Raw genomic sequence first — 15,796 nt, 5'->3', positions numbered from 1 at the left:
GCCGTCCCTTGTGAAAGCTATCCAAATTGCATGGTTAAACGTCTTGCTCATATGACTTGCAAATAATCGACAAAGAAGGCAAAAGTTAAACATTACGTGTGTGTCTGTTTGGTTACTAAAGGCTATAATGTTAGTACACTTGTGACCCCGTCGCTTTCCCTGCAGTCATCCTATGTAGGCAAACGAAGTACGCCCTTTGATCTAATATATTCAAATGCAGCATCCATCTCATACGCGATGTGAAGGATAATTTCGGATTACGTTTTGGCATTGCAATAGCAAAATGTAAAATAAAGATGGCTGCAATCCAGACAGAGAGAGAGAGAGAGAGAGAGAGAGAAACGAAGGAGGAAAGGTAGGCATATCATTGTAGTAAACGTACTCACCCTAATCACTGTTAAGTCGAGGCTCACCATATATGTGTCGCCAGATGCACGCTTTCCCTCTTGCCCTTTCTGCAAAGAACGGGACAAGGGGATCATTTTCGGTCATAACCTAAGGGCATATAGCGTTTATTTAATTTTTTTTTAGTGGTGTTGTGTGCCAAGAACACTGGCCGCACACTACGCAAAGGCAACGGCACAACATGCACTAGCACTAAGTTGCTCGATGCTTAAAAGTTCACCTCATGCAGCAGTTAGCTGCCTGCATAAAAACGAAGGCGTCTGGCCCGTATGCATCTCAATGCCACAATAAGACGCATTTTAGGGCTGTAGCGGTTTAGAAAATTTTCAGAATCCAGACGTGCGATTGATGAATGCTTTCACTGATACCAATTCTGTACAGCTCACTTGAAGACCGAACTGGAATATATAGATTAATTTTGCATTGCCGGTGGCATATGGAGGTTACAATGATTCTTGCGTAGTGCCCCATCTAGGTCACAGGTCCAAACACAAAGTAAAACATTAGTTTGTCTAAACATAATTAGACAAAAGAATTTGAGAATACTGCCGCTATTGGGGAGAAGTCACCAAAAAATTAGAAGCGGGAATAACCCAGCTCTCCTAACATTGAGGCACACGACAGTTCTTTCTTTTTCCCATGTTTCGTTATCGAGCGTATCATTCTCACGGTGCCTGCGCAGCACAATCTAGCAGGGAAGTAATATCGACTCCTCCCGATAACAACGCCTTTTATCAGCGTTCTTTCTAGGTCAGGCCTCTAGTTTCGCAGCGAGGGAACCAGGCACCGCACGATACAAGTGAAATATTCCGCGTTGTTCTCTCTATGACACCACATTAAAAAAATATGCAATACTATATAAAGCTAGAGGTCGGTAACGAATAGCCGGAAAGCATTGTGTGGGGATAAGGATAGGAATGAAATTGCACTGTGTGTATGGTCATCTCTGCGCTATCGCTTAACGGATCTTCCAACACGAGCGTTACGAGCCCCACCCTTGGCTGCCATTGTTGCTTTCCTGGCACAAATTCGACTGTAGGGCGCGCAGGCTGGTTTGCGTCCCTGAAGACTAAACCACGATCCGCAACTTCCTTTGAGTAGGCGTGACAGGGTTCGTTCCCTCGGCCGACGACGTCAAGAAATACATTTTCTGCTGTGCATTGGTTACTGCGGAGAGATTGAGGCAGAGAGTAGTTCGGCTACTCCATTTTTCTGTGTTCTACTGAAATAAAATAAACAATGAAAAGAACAATAAAAAAACGAAATATAAATAAATAGATAAATAAATAAAAGGTGACAATGAAGATTATTATACTGATAACGATGCTTCTACATCTTTATCTCTTTCAGCGCGCCCTCATTACATAAGCTAGCGGAGAGAATGTCTGTCGACCCATTAAGGTGTTGGCTAGTTTGATGCTACGTCACACAAAAGCAAAAGCATTCCTTAAGGTGGTCAGCCGAGAATGCGACTTTCTGCCGTTTTCAACGAGCACATAAGCAATGAGAAACATTTTAGGCAATATCCGGCTTACACGAATACTGTCAGATGCCGTCGAGAGCAGCAGTGATTCGACCGAAGGGATTTTTCGGACGGATTATATTGGCCCCGTTGCACGGTTGGTATGTTTTGAACGCAGTTCAGACAGGTTTTTCAGATTACGTGACCATTTTTCCAATGCGTGTTTAGAGGAAAAGAAGTCTGTCTTCACTTGCACTACTTTATTTTGGTGATAAATGTGGTCCATGGAGTCTTATTTAATGAATATCTAATTAATTATTTGGGTACCTTCAAGACCCAGAGGGTGTTATAAGTATATAGAAATTAGTTCAGTTACAGACGTATATTTAGAAGTTAAATTTTTGAGTACGTTTTTATAAAGGATGCCGCACTGGAGGCTGCCATCTTGACAGTTGAGTTTCCTGAATTGCAATGGCCGGCTTCAGCTGAAGTAAACCGCCATTATATTGTAGACGGCAGCTGGATCTGCCGGGAAACGGCTCTCAACTGAGGCTGATGTCAACTATCGTTGGGATCAACGGCCGTTGAAAGAACCCGTGTAACACAAGCATTTTAGACTTACGTCAAGAAACATTTCAGGTGAGAGGGAACCTCTAAAGTACAGCAAAGATGTGCACGTACAACATTTAGCTGATGCCAAATTCTTGACGGAGATGACACAAAGTTGCCGAAGATTACACGATGACTGTTATCAACTGCTGAGAACGCCCTTCGCCAGTGACCATGACGCTGGCCAGCTCTACAAAGGTCAACTGCGCTAACGGCGATTCAAGAATATATTTAAAATCTTACATTGCACTTTTAGGACTTTGGTCAACGTGCTCACACAGTATACGCGTATTACTCGTTGCAAGAGACGTTCATACCATCGCATGAACCAGCGTGTCGCTTATAATACTCGCCGCTATAGAAAGGATTTCGCAGCCTTTGTCATGTCTTGGGAATGCTTAAATTGATTTATTTGATGATATGGCAAATGTTGGCCGCTTTTGTCGCCGACTCTTTGACAATAATCGATTGTCTACTGATCATGTAGAAATGACACGAAATATGACGTGCACTTAGCGTCGGCATACTCGAATAAATTAGCAAAGCAGTGGGCGCAACAATACGTTTGATACGATGTGCACCGAAATATTCAGGCAGCAAGCCATGCAAATGAAGAAAAAAAATAGAATTCAGAAAGCAAGTATCATATCACAACTTGTAAGAAGAATACAGATATTGTGAGTTCGTGCATATTAAGGTGCATAGATGAACAAGAATACGGACAAATAATTGGATTTAAGTATAAACCAACAGAATAAATTAAATAGGTATCAATAGGCCGAAACACTGTCACTTTCCGTTAATAAATCTATTTGATCTTTTAGAGCTTTAGTTCGCGCTCGTCAATTGTCCCGCAATCAAAGCGCTTTATTTGCCATAAATGGATGACCATCGCGAGTTAATCGCTTGTTCGTCGGTGCGAAAGCGTTTGGCCAATGTGAGCGAACAGGGTTGTTCAGGTGACGAGTTCTGGCGTGGAGAATCCTATCGTGCACGAGTACGGTATTGTTGTGAGGTGTTTCTGCATCTGGGACGACGGTTAAGCAGTGTATTGTATTACAGAACAATGCACACGAGTTTACTGAGTACAGTATTTCACAAGGATTCAATGCATCGTCGATCCCGGACTCTGGGACGCTCGCCGACGTCAACATGCGAACCACGCACCCGTACTCAACATTGCATTCTGTTATCGTGGCTACGTACCCGATGGCGTGATGACAAAAGGCTGAGGGCCTGCATTCATATTGATAAAACATAGCAGTAAGATAATGCATGAATAATATCTAGGGACAGTATTACATAAGGCGGACGACAGACTACTGCCACATGTTCGCCATCCCGTTTCAGGCCTCCTCTGTGTGGCTACCAGTGGTCTCGCGGGTCCTCCGTTCACACATCCTGACGTCACGTTATGGTGCGACTGCAGCTGCGCAGAAAACGTATGCCCAGGTAGCACACAAAGTCTTGAAAACGTCGTATTAAGGGATTCAACGTCTGAAACGGATTTTTGACCAAAATCGACGCATCAAAGACGTTCCAAACAAGATAGCTTAAAAACGAGGGGTGAATACGTTTTGATAACGTTGGAAGCCAGACAGCTTAAAAACGAGGGGTGAATACGTTTTGCAAGCGACTCAAAACGCCACCGCCACGCCACGGCGCGTCAGCCTCTTTAGCGGCTTCTACAATATTCAACAACCCATCAACGCGATCCAACCTTGCGCAAGGTGGCGATACCGTCGTCAAATCATGTGACCAAAGTGGCCACGTGATTCGTGATGCCGGGCAGCCGGGCGAGCCGGGGCATAGTCGCGTCGTCATGGCGTCGTCGCGTCACCGCACTCGCATTGCGCTGTGGTGTGTTTGCGGCTGTTCTGAACGTGCTGCCGCTGCCCTTTGCTATGTAAGTGTTGCAGTGTTTTGCTGTCAAGAAAACGATATTCTGTGATCAGTTTGGGTAGTGCGATATGTTTGTGTGGTTTTAATTTGGAAATCAGTAGTGTTTTCAATTGTTATGTGATCAAGGCGGCCACGTTATTCGTGAAGCCGGGCATAGTTACGTTATCGCACTCGCATGGCACTATGGTCTGTTTGCGACTGTTCTGAATGTGCTGCCTCTGCCCTTTGTCATGTAAGTGTTGCAGTGCTTTGCTGTCAAGAAAACGACATTCTGTGATTAGTTTGGGTTGTGCGATCTGTTTGAGACGGGCATAATAACGTTATCGCACTTGCATTGCGCTGTGGTATGATAGCGGCTGTTCTGAATGTGCTGCCGCTGCCATTTGTCATGTAAGTGTTGCAGGGTTTTGCCGTCAAGAAAACGACGTTCTGTGATTAGTTTGGGTTGTGCGATCTGTTTGTGTAGTTTAATTTGGAAATCAGTAGTGTTTTCAATTGGAGGGCGCGGAGTGGAGGGCACTAATCAGCTCTTCAAGTTCATTGTCATGTTATGTGAGGCGCCTTTTCACTGACGCTGTAATTAAGGCGTTAAGGGCAGTATAAGGACGAAAGTTAGAGGGACGAAATCGTGCCTGTGTGTCCCTAGCGTCGGGGTCGGCCGCTATGCGTGATCCTAACAAGAAAGCATTTTGCAGAATGCGAAGAAAGGCGGCAAAATTTCTGTCTGTGCACACCTTGCCGATCTCCACAATAGAGCCATCATCGTGGTATTTTAGTCTCCCGTTTAGCAAGAGTGTTGCAGACAAGGGAACTGGTTCAAACAGGCTTTTTTTTAATGATTCACTACTAGTGCGGTATCCCAAAAGGTGAGGTCAAGTGCTCGCCCTATTTTCTTCCCTCGCGCTACAGCGCACTGACAGAATTTTGCGTGCACCATACCGTGCTTTTATCGTTTGCGCTTCAGGTTCTCGATTGTGTTTTCGCCCCCTTTACCCACGTGATGGGTATTTCATGGTATTACCGGGTACCACATGTGTCCATATATTCTGTCCAATATATGAAACGGCCAAATTCGATTTTATTTGACGCCTCAAATGGTAGTAATGTATTGAGTCCCTTGTAGCTTTGTGCTTGTTATCAATTTTACTATTTGGCGAATGGATACAGCATGTACGCTGCATAACTCGCTTGTGCATACTGCATACGTGAGTCGAGTATGCCCTTGGTATAAAATAACTTGTATGCTTTAGGTAGTACGATTGTTTGGAGTTTGGGACATGTGTCGGAATGTACGCTGTGCGCCCTTCGCGCTTTACGGCGGCCTGCCGAGTTCGTGCGGGTGCCATGTGTGCGCGTGGAGTTCGCGAAGCGCTCTCGCAGTTTTTTTTAATATATATATACATGTGTTCTGTTCGCGCGCTTCGCACAACAGGGCATGTCGCAGTTCTTTGTCCTTGTGCAACACATTTTCCTAGCGTACGTCTGTGCATTATTTGATACCGGTTTCACACGGGGCTCTTTTAGCCGCTATCCAGTCCGTTACAAATCGAATTTCTCGGTCGTGATGGCTCCTCTGCGCAAGCTACGAAAGTGAGCCAGTCGCATCGATAATTTCGATCCGGATCGGGCTTGATCGCGATCGAGAGTGGTCGTGTGACACCGGTTTTACACATGGCTCCCACATAGGGAACACTTTAAGTTCAATGCTACTGAGTGAAGAGCAAGCGCATATATATGCCAGTGGTGGTATGTGGGCAAGTCTCTCTGGTGAAGCCAATACTTGTGCATTCAAAACATTTCAATTACCAGCGTAGTGCATCAATGTGTCTACTTCGACAAAATGGAGCACCAGTGCAGATATCTGAACATACCTGTCCAGGGCAGCAAGTGTGTCTAGATTGAAACCACTACCAGCATGTGCGGCAGTTCTATTTCTAGCAGCGGGACTACACAATAATCAGTAGGGTGCTCTCAAGCTGTTTATCTATGAAGCTCTGCCTGGACTGTGTGCCAAATATTTTTGGACGTGAAAGTGGGGATGAATTGGTAAACATCAGTGGAACTGTGCCTGGACTTTGTGGCAAATGTTTTTGGATGTGAAAGTGTGAGTGAACTGGCAAAGAATTTGCTCTGGGCTACATGTGTTAAACGTTTTTTCTCATTCAGAGTGCATTTTTTTACTTTAGGAGACTGGAGATGTGCGCAAAGTGTGACATGTCAGTGTGCTAATTAATGTATTTGCTGGTTTGCAAATTATTCGTTGCAACTTTATTTTTGCCAGAGAGGTACAACTTTGCCTCTTGTAAAGGGATTTTTAGATAAAACACTTACTATTTATTATGACCATTGCTTCCTTTGTTACACAAATGCAGCTTCCAGTGCATTCCATTTTATTTCCATGTTTATGTGGGTTTCTAATATGAGGCTTGCATATTCATTTCTCACGTTCTGGAGTGGCAAGATGCAGCATTACTGTCTCATCGTTCGCTGTACTACAGTAGTGTTCACTTGTTACACTGAATCCCCCGTTTAAGTATTCTGTACTAATTTCACTTTATTGCTTTTTTGTTGTATGGTTATTTTTCTCGCCATTACCTTCTTTGATATATCCTAAAGGCAATATTTCCAATTTTGCATTGTTCCCATTTTTTTATTTCTGTCACAGGATTGTTTTATGATGGTATGCGGTGGTATTTCTTTTTGTGCTCTTTTCAAGCTTCTAGATGATTGGTAACATTGCTTGGAGGCAGTTACCGTCCAATTCATAGTCTTGCATTTTTCAGTCTACTTCTTCCATTCGCTCCGATGTCACTTGTGCATAACTCTAGTCCATCTAATAGCACGCGCACTTTACTATGATAAATTAGACACTTTAGTACACTCCAGGTTTTTCTGTTCATTTTTGTATGTGTACTTGGAATTTTGTTTATGTGCTAGTGAATGTTCACTTTCGAGTTCATTACGAATCCTTTCTGCGACTTTTGTCATTGTTGATGTACTTTTATTTCTATTTGCATTTCTCACACAGTTTGTTCGAACCTTGCATAAGCATTACATTTTAATAAAGTGTTCTTGCTTTGTCACAATGTTCTCATTTCATGCACTCTTGGCATGAAGGGCTTGGTCTGGCCACCTGCCAAGACGTGGCCATTTGTTTTTTGCAGGATGTCATTCCCATTGTGGTTGTAAGCATCGTAGCTTACTAAAGGCGGTATTAAGGATTTATTATTCCTAACAGGCTCATTTTCGTGCGACTTGGTAGACGATGCGCCGGCCATGCGGGGAACAGTGCTTGGCACTGAGCCATGGCTCTTACAGTCAACACCGACGCTTCTACTCATCTGGGGCGCGATTGGAGATCGTTGTTCGAAACGCCCGATCAGTTTCACCTCACGCGATTGGCCTAGGCCGTGCCAACGGGTGCGGCTGACGACGTCTGCGCGGCATAGGCCAGTCGCGTGAGGCGAAACTAAACGCGTGTTTTGAACAACGATGTCTGATCGCGCCCGTCACCCGCGAAAATTAGCTTCAGATGATCGTAAACCTTTCAAGACCGCTTCTAGACCAGCTTTTTGATAACGTCCTAAAAACGTTTAGAAATTGGTTACGAATAGTTTTGGCAAAGGGATTACTTGTGTCTTTCCCAATCCTATTTCTAGACCAGCTTTTCGAATACGTCTTGCAGACCTGTTCTAGATCGTCTCAAGAAAGTAATTAAGCCGGACATTAGCAGAGATATCCGACGTTTTCCCGCCGAAGTTCTCTCATTCGTGTCTTCTTTAACCCGTTTTTATCGTCTTGGATAAACGCTACGAAAACGTTACGTATCTCTTTTGTGCTACCTGGGATGTTCGACTTTGCGAATGGTTCTGGTGATGGAACATGAGGCGAGATGACGACGCGTACGTTGCCGCTTGTAAAACATACCAGTTAAACAAAGTGCCAACAACCGTTTCAAAGCCACCGATGCAAAACTTTCAGTCACCAGGGGCCAATTTCGAAGTTGTGGGCAACGACTAAATGGGTCCTTTTCCGGAAACTAGATCTGAAAGCAACTACATGTTAGTTGCCGTGGACCATTTTGCTCAATGGGTCGAGGCCGAAGCAGTTCGTGACACTTAATGCAAGCCATGCCGTGAAATTCTTGCACCGTCATCTCGCGTCACGGCATGACGCACCTAAGCGGTTGGTGACTCGAGAGTACGAAGCTGCTGTTAGCTCCTCGGGGATACTGCACGCAACCACGCCCGCGAATAACCCAAAATCTAAAAAATATATGGAGCGGGTCGAGCGCACCATATGCAAGAGGTTTCATGCTAGCTAGCTTCATGCAACTAGCTTTCATGCTGGTTATATTTTTTGGGGGAGGAGGGGGGGGGATTTTTTCCGTTTCAGTCATTGCTTCCTAGTCAATGCTTAGTCCAGTAGAGCAACATACGGGCACCACGAAACACCACTCCCACAGCGTAGAGATGCCGTCCGAGCCGGGAGGCCAGTCCGTGCGCAATACTTCCCACATGTGACACGGGATTCCTCGCTTCACCGTCTGAAACAAGATCAATGGGCTTTTAGGGGCACGCAATCATAGCCTCCTTGTCCTGGCAAAACAAAGCTCCTAAACACAGCAGTGTAGTAGGTTATATGAATAATTCGTGCGCTTCTTCATTCGCATTCATAAGACAGATGTAGCAACAAGACGTGGAGAAGAATTATAGTGGATGGCGGCTCATCTGAAGGTTTGAACCACCGTGAAAGTTCCAGCTAGTCGCTTTATGGCTTCACAGCACCAGAAGACAACATGGAAAACCGAGAACAACAAACACAAGCTCTAACTTCAAACTGTTTAACCTCGTGTGGGAAAGAAACCATAACCGCGTACCGCACCCGCGCATAACCAACAAGGAACGAATGCACAGCAAAAGCCGCAACAAGATGACGGCACGAAAATTAAGAAGAACAGCATAAAAGCCAAATTGCAGCGAACTATTTCTATGAGTTCACGCGTTTCGAGTACTTTCTTTCATTCTTACTTGTACACTGTAGTCATTTATTAACTGTAGGTTGTTTTACCGGGGAAGTATACACCTTAGGGATAAGACTTTAGCGCGTCCCGACCGCGCACCATAGAACACGATCTATCTCTATAGCCGTCGAGATAGAACATGCTCTATCTCGGCGCCGGACTCCGACGCTCGTGTTACTCAATTGACCAATTATACCGGGTGATCAATGCACAATGAAATTGGCGGCACATATTCCACTTCCGGCCACTCAAGACCTGCACAGACTCCGGGGTTATGCCCATCCCACGCTCCTCAGCGCTCGCTGTGAGGTTGTTTCCATATCTCGGCTTAATCGCACCTGGCGTCGTCGCCAGTATTTTCGTGATTTAGAGTGTGATTTAGCTGGTTCCCCGTCATATATGCTTCACAGTAGCTCAATACTTAATACTAGCAGCAGCACAGCACAAACAAGTACAAAAAACTTGGCGGGTATCTCGAGCATAGGAGTACATAGCGTTGCACAGCTGTTACTTCTATGGTTGCCTTAGAAGTAAAAAAAAAATTCACGAATGAACTCCTCTGGTGGCACGCGTAAGGATTGTACCACTTGCTCATCTCAACGCAGCCCGGTGTCATTATCAATGCTATGGAACTTGATCCAAAATTGTAAACCCTTATCAACCCTCATCGGTCGATCGCTTATCATGTTCGATACCGAACCTGATAAGGCAGGTTTAATTAAAATAGAGCTTATTACGGCACTTCAACCCATGGCCATATTGGTGTTAATTAAGATGAATTAGCGAATTTTTTTATTGAAACGTATGCTGTTCTGTGTGTTGTATCGATGCGTGATTTCAATGAATCCATGCACTGTTCCCTTCACTTTGGTGAGCGCTTGTAGCCTCTGCATTACGAGGGTATGAGCCACTGCTTAAGGGTTTGTTTGTGCTCGCCTCTCTCTCTCTCTATCTCTCTCTCTCTCACCCACTCGCTTTCTCTTTTTATCCCCCTTCCCCCGTGCATGGTAGCCAACCAGAACTACCTCTGGTTAACTTCCCTGCCTTTCTATGCTTCATTTTTTTTCTCTTTATCTGTTGCAGGGTAGGTATGGAAATGTTTTCGCATTTAAAATTCTGACGCTGTCTTGGAGTGTACACTTCGTGGTGAACTCTGCGCCAAAATGGACGATAACACTCCCTCGCTGCTTCTTGGTTCTCGTGTTGATGGAAATGTATTTTTTTCTTTTTTTTTTCATTTCAGCGCACAGACAAAAATACAATTTTCTCTTTCCCGTCCGCGTATCTCGTACACGTGAACTTCTATTGGCCCATTATACGGGGTGATCATTTTAAGTTTTACAGAATTTTAAGAAATCTCCTATAATAGATAGCATAATTCCATTCCTTGAGTTGGAGAATGCAAAGAGGAGAACATTATTTGTACGAGTAATTGAAACACATAATCAAGTAATTGATTAGAATTCACTGCACAAATTTTAAATAATTAATTCCCTCCACATATTGCAAGCTATGAATTATAGTCGGTTAGTTAGTGAGGCATATCTAGTAGGAAGAAATTTCGAAGATGGCACAGGTTTCTATATGTGCGGCATCAAAGTGGCAACAAAAATGCACTGTTGTCCCACTCACTTTTCAGACAAATTTCCGTTAATAAGCCGGATATGTTTCGATTTCTCGAGCAAGCAATGTCTACATCTTCGAATAATCCAGCTCAAGGAACAGAATTGTGCTATCTGCCACAGGTGATTTTTTTTTTAATTCTGTAGAACTTAAAATTTAACACCTGGTATATCGCATGTAGAGAGATCGAAGTATGTACAATGCCTGATGTAACTACTGGGACCTAACCACCGTGGAGCCAAGTTAATGGGATGCACTGGAAATAAACGTTTCCGGCACGTTGCCCCAGTCGTCTTGAGCTACTGGAAAGGTTTTCCGCAGCGTGCTTAGTTTGCTAATTATTTTTAAGGGACACGAAAGAAAAAAATATAGACCCTAACATGCAATTCCCCAAACCTATGAACACCAGCCGCTCAACAGAAAGAACAATTCAAAGACCTCGAAATGGCACAGCCTGTGCCAAATGCTTCTTGTACAAGGCAGAGACAAACCGACAGCGCTGTGTGCTCTCGTGAGGAGGCTGACAAAGACACAGGACACCTGCTATTACAGTTGAAATAAATTATGATACTCAACGTAGGAGCGTTTTTGCCAAGATACGTGCTGTGGATGGGGCGCCATAATGAACAGGTAAAATAGCGGGCGCATGGTAATCACAACACTCGCAACACAGTGCAGCAAGTGCATTAGGATACAGTATATTGAAGAGTCGGGAATATCTAAATGGTTTAAATTTTACTATTTCAAACCTGGTCGTGGCGCCAACTTTTCGTGTTTGCATGGCGTATTCACTCACGTTATCCTGTCCCTGTGGCTCTTCCCCGTGTGTGTGTGCGCGTGCGTCGACATGAACACCCGAACCCTTGCGGACTAATCACAAACGATTGTTTTCGCTGTGTTAAGTGAAGCAGTGTTAAATTTGCCCATTTCATTCCCACGTCCCCGGCGTACAGGAACCTGACGCGAGCATGCGCTCTGGCTTACCCGGGCTGCGCAACGTGAGAAACGTTACATAGGCTCGCATTTATTTACGTTGCTTCTTATTTATTTTAAGTGTACGGGGACACTTCTTGGCCAGTTCACCGTTGTGAGCGAGTGCCATAATATGAAAATCATGATAATCATCTCGCGGTAATCATCTCAAAGAGTTAGCTGGCGTTGACACGGAAGAAGTGTACAAAGAACTTCCCCTCGCATCTTGCGGCATCCGGTTCCTTCCTTCTTTAAAAAAAGGCAGTCAGTAATAGATACCGCGCTTTGTTTATCTTATTAGCTCCTCATTAATCCCGGAGAAACCGCGTGATTGACATACATGCCGAGCCACCGAGTCCGACAAGGCCTGTCTTTCGAGAAGTGGCTGTTCGAGTGCGTTGTGTGGATTGGAACGTTCTGTCCCTTTCCTGAGTGGATTTCGCATCTGGACGCTTGTCTTTGTTTGTTCGTTTTTGAACTTTCGTTTGGCTGTGTAGCATGCGTGCGTTTGTTTTTCGTGTCTGCGTAATGCAATGCAATTAATTTTCGTATGACAATACTGATACGTCCATGCAAATAAAAAAAAGTGAGACTGTGGACTAATGCTTAGAGCATAGAACTGCCATAGGTTAGGGGCCGATGTTCGAGTCTTGTCGCTGGACGAGTTTAATTTCTTTAAGTGTATCCGAGTCTACTCGGCAAGATTCCTACCAGTGACCAACCAACCGACTCGGGAGAAACAATGGAATGATAAGCAAATAAAGGTTCGCATAAAATAAATAGAAAAAAAACGACTGCACAATGCCTTCACCTGCCTGCGAAGCATCATACTTAGGCATGACACTGAGAGAGAAAGTGTGATGTAAGGAACCTCTAATTCCAATATCACAAGTAAATGAGCGACTAACCTGTTTCTTGTATGTCAACTTTATGTCATTGTCGTCACCGCCGAAAAACGTTGCCGGTGTCATGTGCCTGATGTAGCTTGGATCGGCGATCATTTGCACATCGAATTCCAAGTCAAGTATGCTCTTAACACTGCAACGTGTGTTGCTCTTCTGAATTATCTGGTAGATTGCGCCTGAAAATCATAGGAAGAGGTTATAGTGAGGAGCTATGCGAAATAACATGCTGCCACAGAGAGATAAAATAGATGCTTTACAGGACAGAAAGGAGTGCAAATAATAAACAGAGGGTATCTTTTTCAGTGCACTGTGACACGAAATATATCAATACTGCTTAATCCTTTTCAACGCCGCGAAAATGATCTGTTAGAGAATTTTCTTATTTCAGAGGAAGTCTTGCAAATTCCACCTCGAAATATCCTTCTGAAGTTGAATATATTTATGCGTCCCACAGCGTTATTACGGAAGTCTAAACAGTTAAATGGAAGCGGGCACCTTGTTATGAACAGTGGCATCTAGCTGCTTTTATGCTGTAACTTAATAATCTCTTTGCGTACGAACGTCGTCGTGCTGTCTGGCGACGGCTGTAGCATGTGAACCTTCTATTACTGCGCTTCGAGCTAGACAAACTAGCACTCATTTAGAGGGTATTTCCATTCGAACATCAGCGTCGACGTCAGGAGCTATCATTTCGCCGAGACGTGACAGCGATTTTTGGAAGCTGCTACATGGTCTCTCTACAATTTCCGCCACACGCAAAATGACGCCCTGGCCCGCACCAACCTCCCTGGCTTATATCTCCATTATGGATAAGTTTTGGTATTGTACAGGCTCGCCTAAGGAATATTCCTACTTATGCGCGTCCATTAGACAACTAAATATTGTGGATAAACCAGCGGGGAAAGTGGCCGACATTCGCAATATCATCAGAATATAGACTCATATTTTGCGTGGAGATGGGTCGGTTTATTGAAATGTCATAATACATGGCCACTAGGGGCACGGTGTTCACATCTTTTTGCCGGAGTGCATTGTCAGCTCAACAGTGTCTTCGGTAGCGCAAATCAAGCGAAACTTCAATTCTTATCGAATGCATTAAGATTTTATACCAGCAACGTGTCATTTCGCCGTACTGATAAAATGAACTTGCATATAAGTTTTTGATGACGTTCTTTTCAGTATAAGGCGGATAGATAATTGTTTTTTTTTAAATAAACGCATTGAAGGTGTAGAGCGTCTTCAACAATGATGACGTGAGCACTTGTTGTCGCAGAAAGAATTTTCTGGTTATTGATATCAACTTTCTTTTTTTATTACTTAGTGGACAGAACTGAACGAAACTGCCTCCTTCTCACTTTACTTATCACATCTATTAATAGCGGAGGGGGTGTTCACAAAAGAATAAATCATACGACCGCTGATTCAAGACCGCCCTTGATGTATACAAATAGCCTCGCTCATTACGATAAAACGCCTCGTGCAAAGACGTACAGCATTCATGGGGCAAAAACATTCTTTTTCACTGTAATACCAACGTCAATGAAGCGATTTAACTTGGGGAACATGCAGATAACTATAGAACAAAGCAACAATTTTCTTAAATTTGTAACTCGTTATAGCGTTGCAGGTGCATGCCTCTGTAGATAAAGGTCACGCCATACTTATTCTGCCTTTCCCTGCGACCCACCTTCGTTTCCAGATACGATAAGGGCTCTCCTATGCCGCACAAAGGTGTCATTTATGGGCGCGTAATCTATTCGGTACAGCATGCGGTCCAGATCGACCCAAACCTGTAAAGAAGATATTTATAGAGAGACAGATATAAAAAATTACCTCGCTGAAGGAAATGCCAAAAAAGAAACCTAAAATATGAGATTGAGCTGGTATGACCAAAACAACGAGGTATACAACAGAAAGAGCTCAAGAATGAAATTGCGACGTACATCACTATAGAGCGTGGCGTTGTTTCCGGATGAGGTCATCTCCACGCGGTAGTTGAAAATCTTCAAATCACGAATTGGAGGCAGAGAGACGGCCTTCTTGTATCCGCCGCAGAAGACACCATCTGGAAGCTAGGAAGGACCAGAAAATGTTAGCGAAATGGCAGAAATCACCGAATTTTTGCGCTGTACTACACCATGCGTTCACAGAATTAAGGCAAAGCCAATAATAGAGAGAGAAGCGTCAGTATGCAGCAAAGCTTCCTTCTACGTGTTCGTCATCAGTTTGTTTTATCTCTGTTTCTGTCCGTCAATCAGCCTTAATGATCTATACCTCGAGTTACTGGACCATGCAGTGAATTCGCAGAGTGACAGGGCACTGCTGTTTTTAAAGCGAATGGTTTGGCTCACGCCTGTCTTCGTGGCCGGTGGTGGTTGGACCTTCTTCGGAGTACAAAAAAATGGAGGACGCATAAGCTTCGCCTTTAAGACCGGAATGCGATAGATTTCAAAGGTCCCTGACGGCTGGTCACGCTTGCCGGCAACCGCAGCTTTCTTGCGGATGTGCGGAGCTGAGCGCGATGTTGGTGTTGCAAGGAACCGAGCGGGCCGCGTCGCTTAGAAAAGGGGTTTGTGTTTGAGTTTTCGCGGAACAAAATTAAGTTTTCTGGTACATTCAAATTAAACTTCCGCGCTATCGTGTCTGTAGGTTGTGTTTAGGTCGTGCTTTACGTTTTTTCTAGCGTACCTAACTTTGAGGAACTTAATTAGTTCAGTAATGCATCTGCGCCACGCGGATGGCCTGCGCAGTTGTGGTTCGGACTGATTTTTCGCTAAGCGGCGACCGACGCCAACATCGGATTTTTTACGACACGGGGCTTTGATTCTTTTTTCCAGATGATAAGACAAGTGCGTGTTCACTTGCTGTCTCCGATAAGCAGGCAGGCTCCGTTAA

The 15,796-nt window shown here is 44.2% G+C and overlaps 1 protein-coding gene across 2 annotated transcripts in view; it reads right to left on the bottom strand.

Annotated features, from left to right (window-relative positions):
• The window catches only part of LOC142583092 (uncharacterized), a 48,274-nt gene that overhangs the window by 12,598 nt on the left and 19,880 nt on the right, over nucleotides 1–15,796 (bottom strand). For both annotated transcript variants that reach the window (XM_075693388.1, XM_075693389.1), the window contains exons 5-9: nucleotides 14,845–14,973; nucleotides 14,589–14,691; nucleotides 12,905–13,077; nucleotides 8,817–8,924; nucleotides 387–455 (exon numbers count right to left, since the gene is read on the bottom strand). In XM_075693388.1, the coding sequence (XP_075549503.1) occupies nucleotides 387–455; nucleotides 8,817–8,924; nucleotides 12,905–13,077; nucleotides 14,589–14,691; nucleotides 14,845–14,973 (582 nt within the window). The remainder of the gene's footprint in view (nucleotides 1–386; nucleotides 456–8,816; nucleotides 8,925–12,904; nucleotides 13,078–14,588; nucleotides 14,692–14,844; nucleotides 14,974–15,796) is intronic.

The sequence above is a fragment of the Dermacentor variabilis genome, chromosome 5, assembly GCF_050947875.1.
Source record: "Dermacentor variabilis isolate Ectoservices chromosome 5, ASM5094787v1, whole genome shotgun sequence".
NCBI lineage: Eukaryota > Metazoa > Arthropoda > Arachnida > Ixodida > Ixodidae > Dermacentor > Dermacentor variabilis.
Note: the sequence above shows the minus strand (reverse complement) of the source record. Positions and strands in the feature narration are given on the sequence as shown.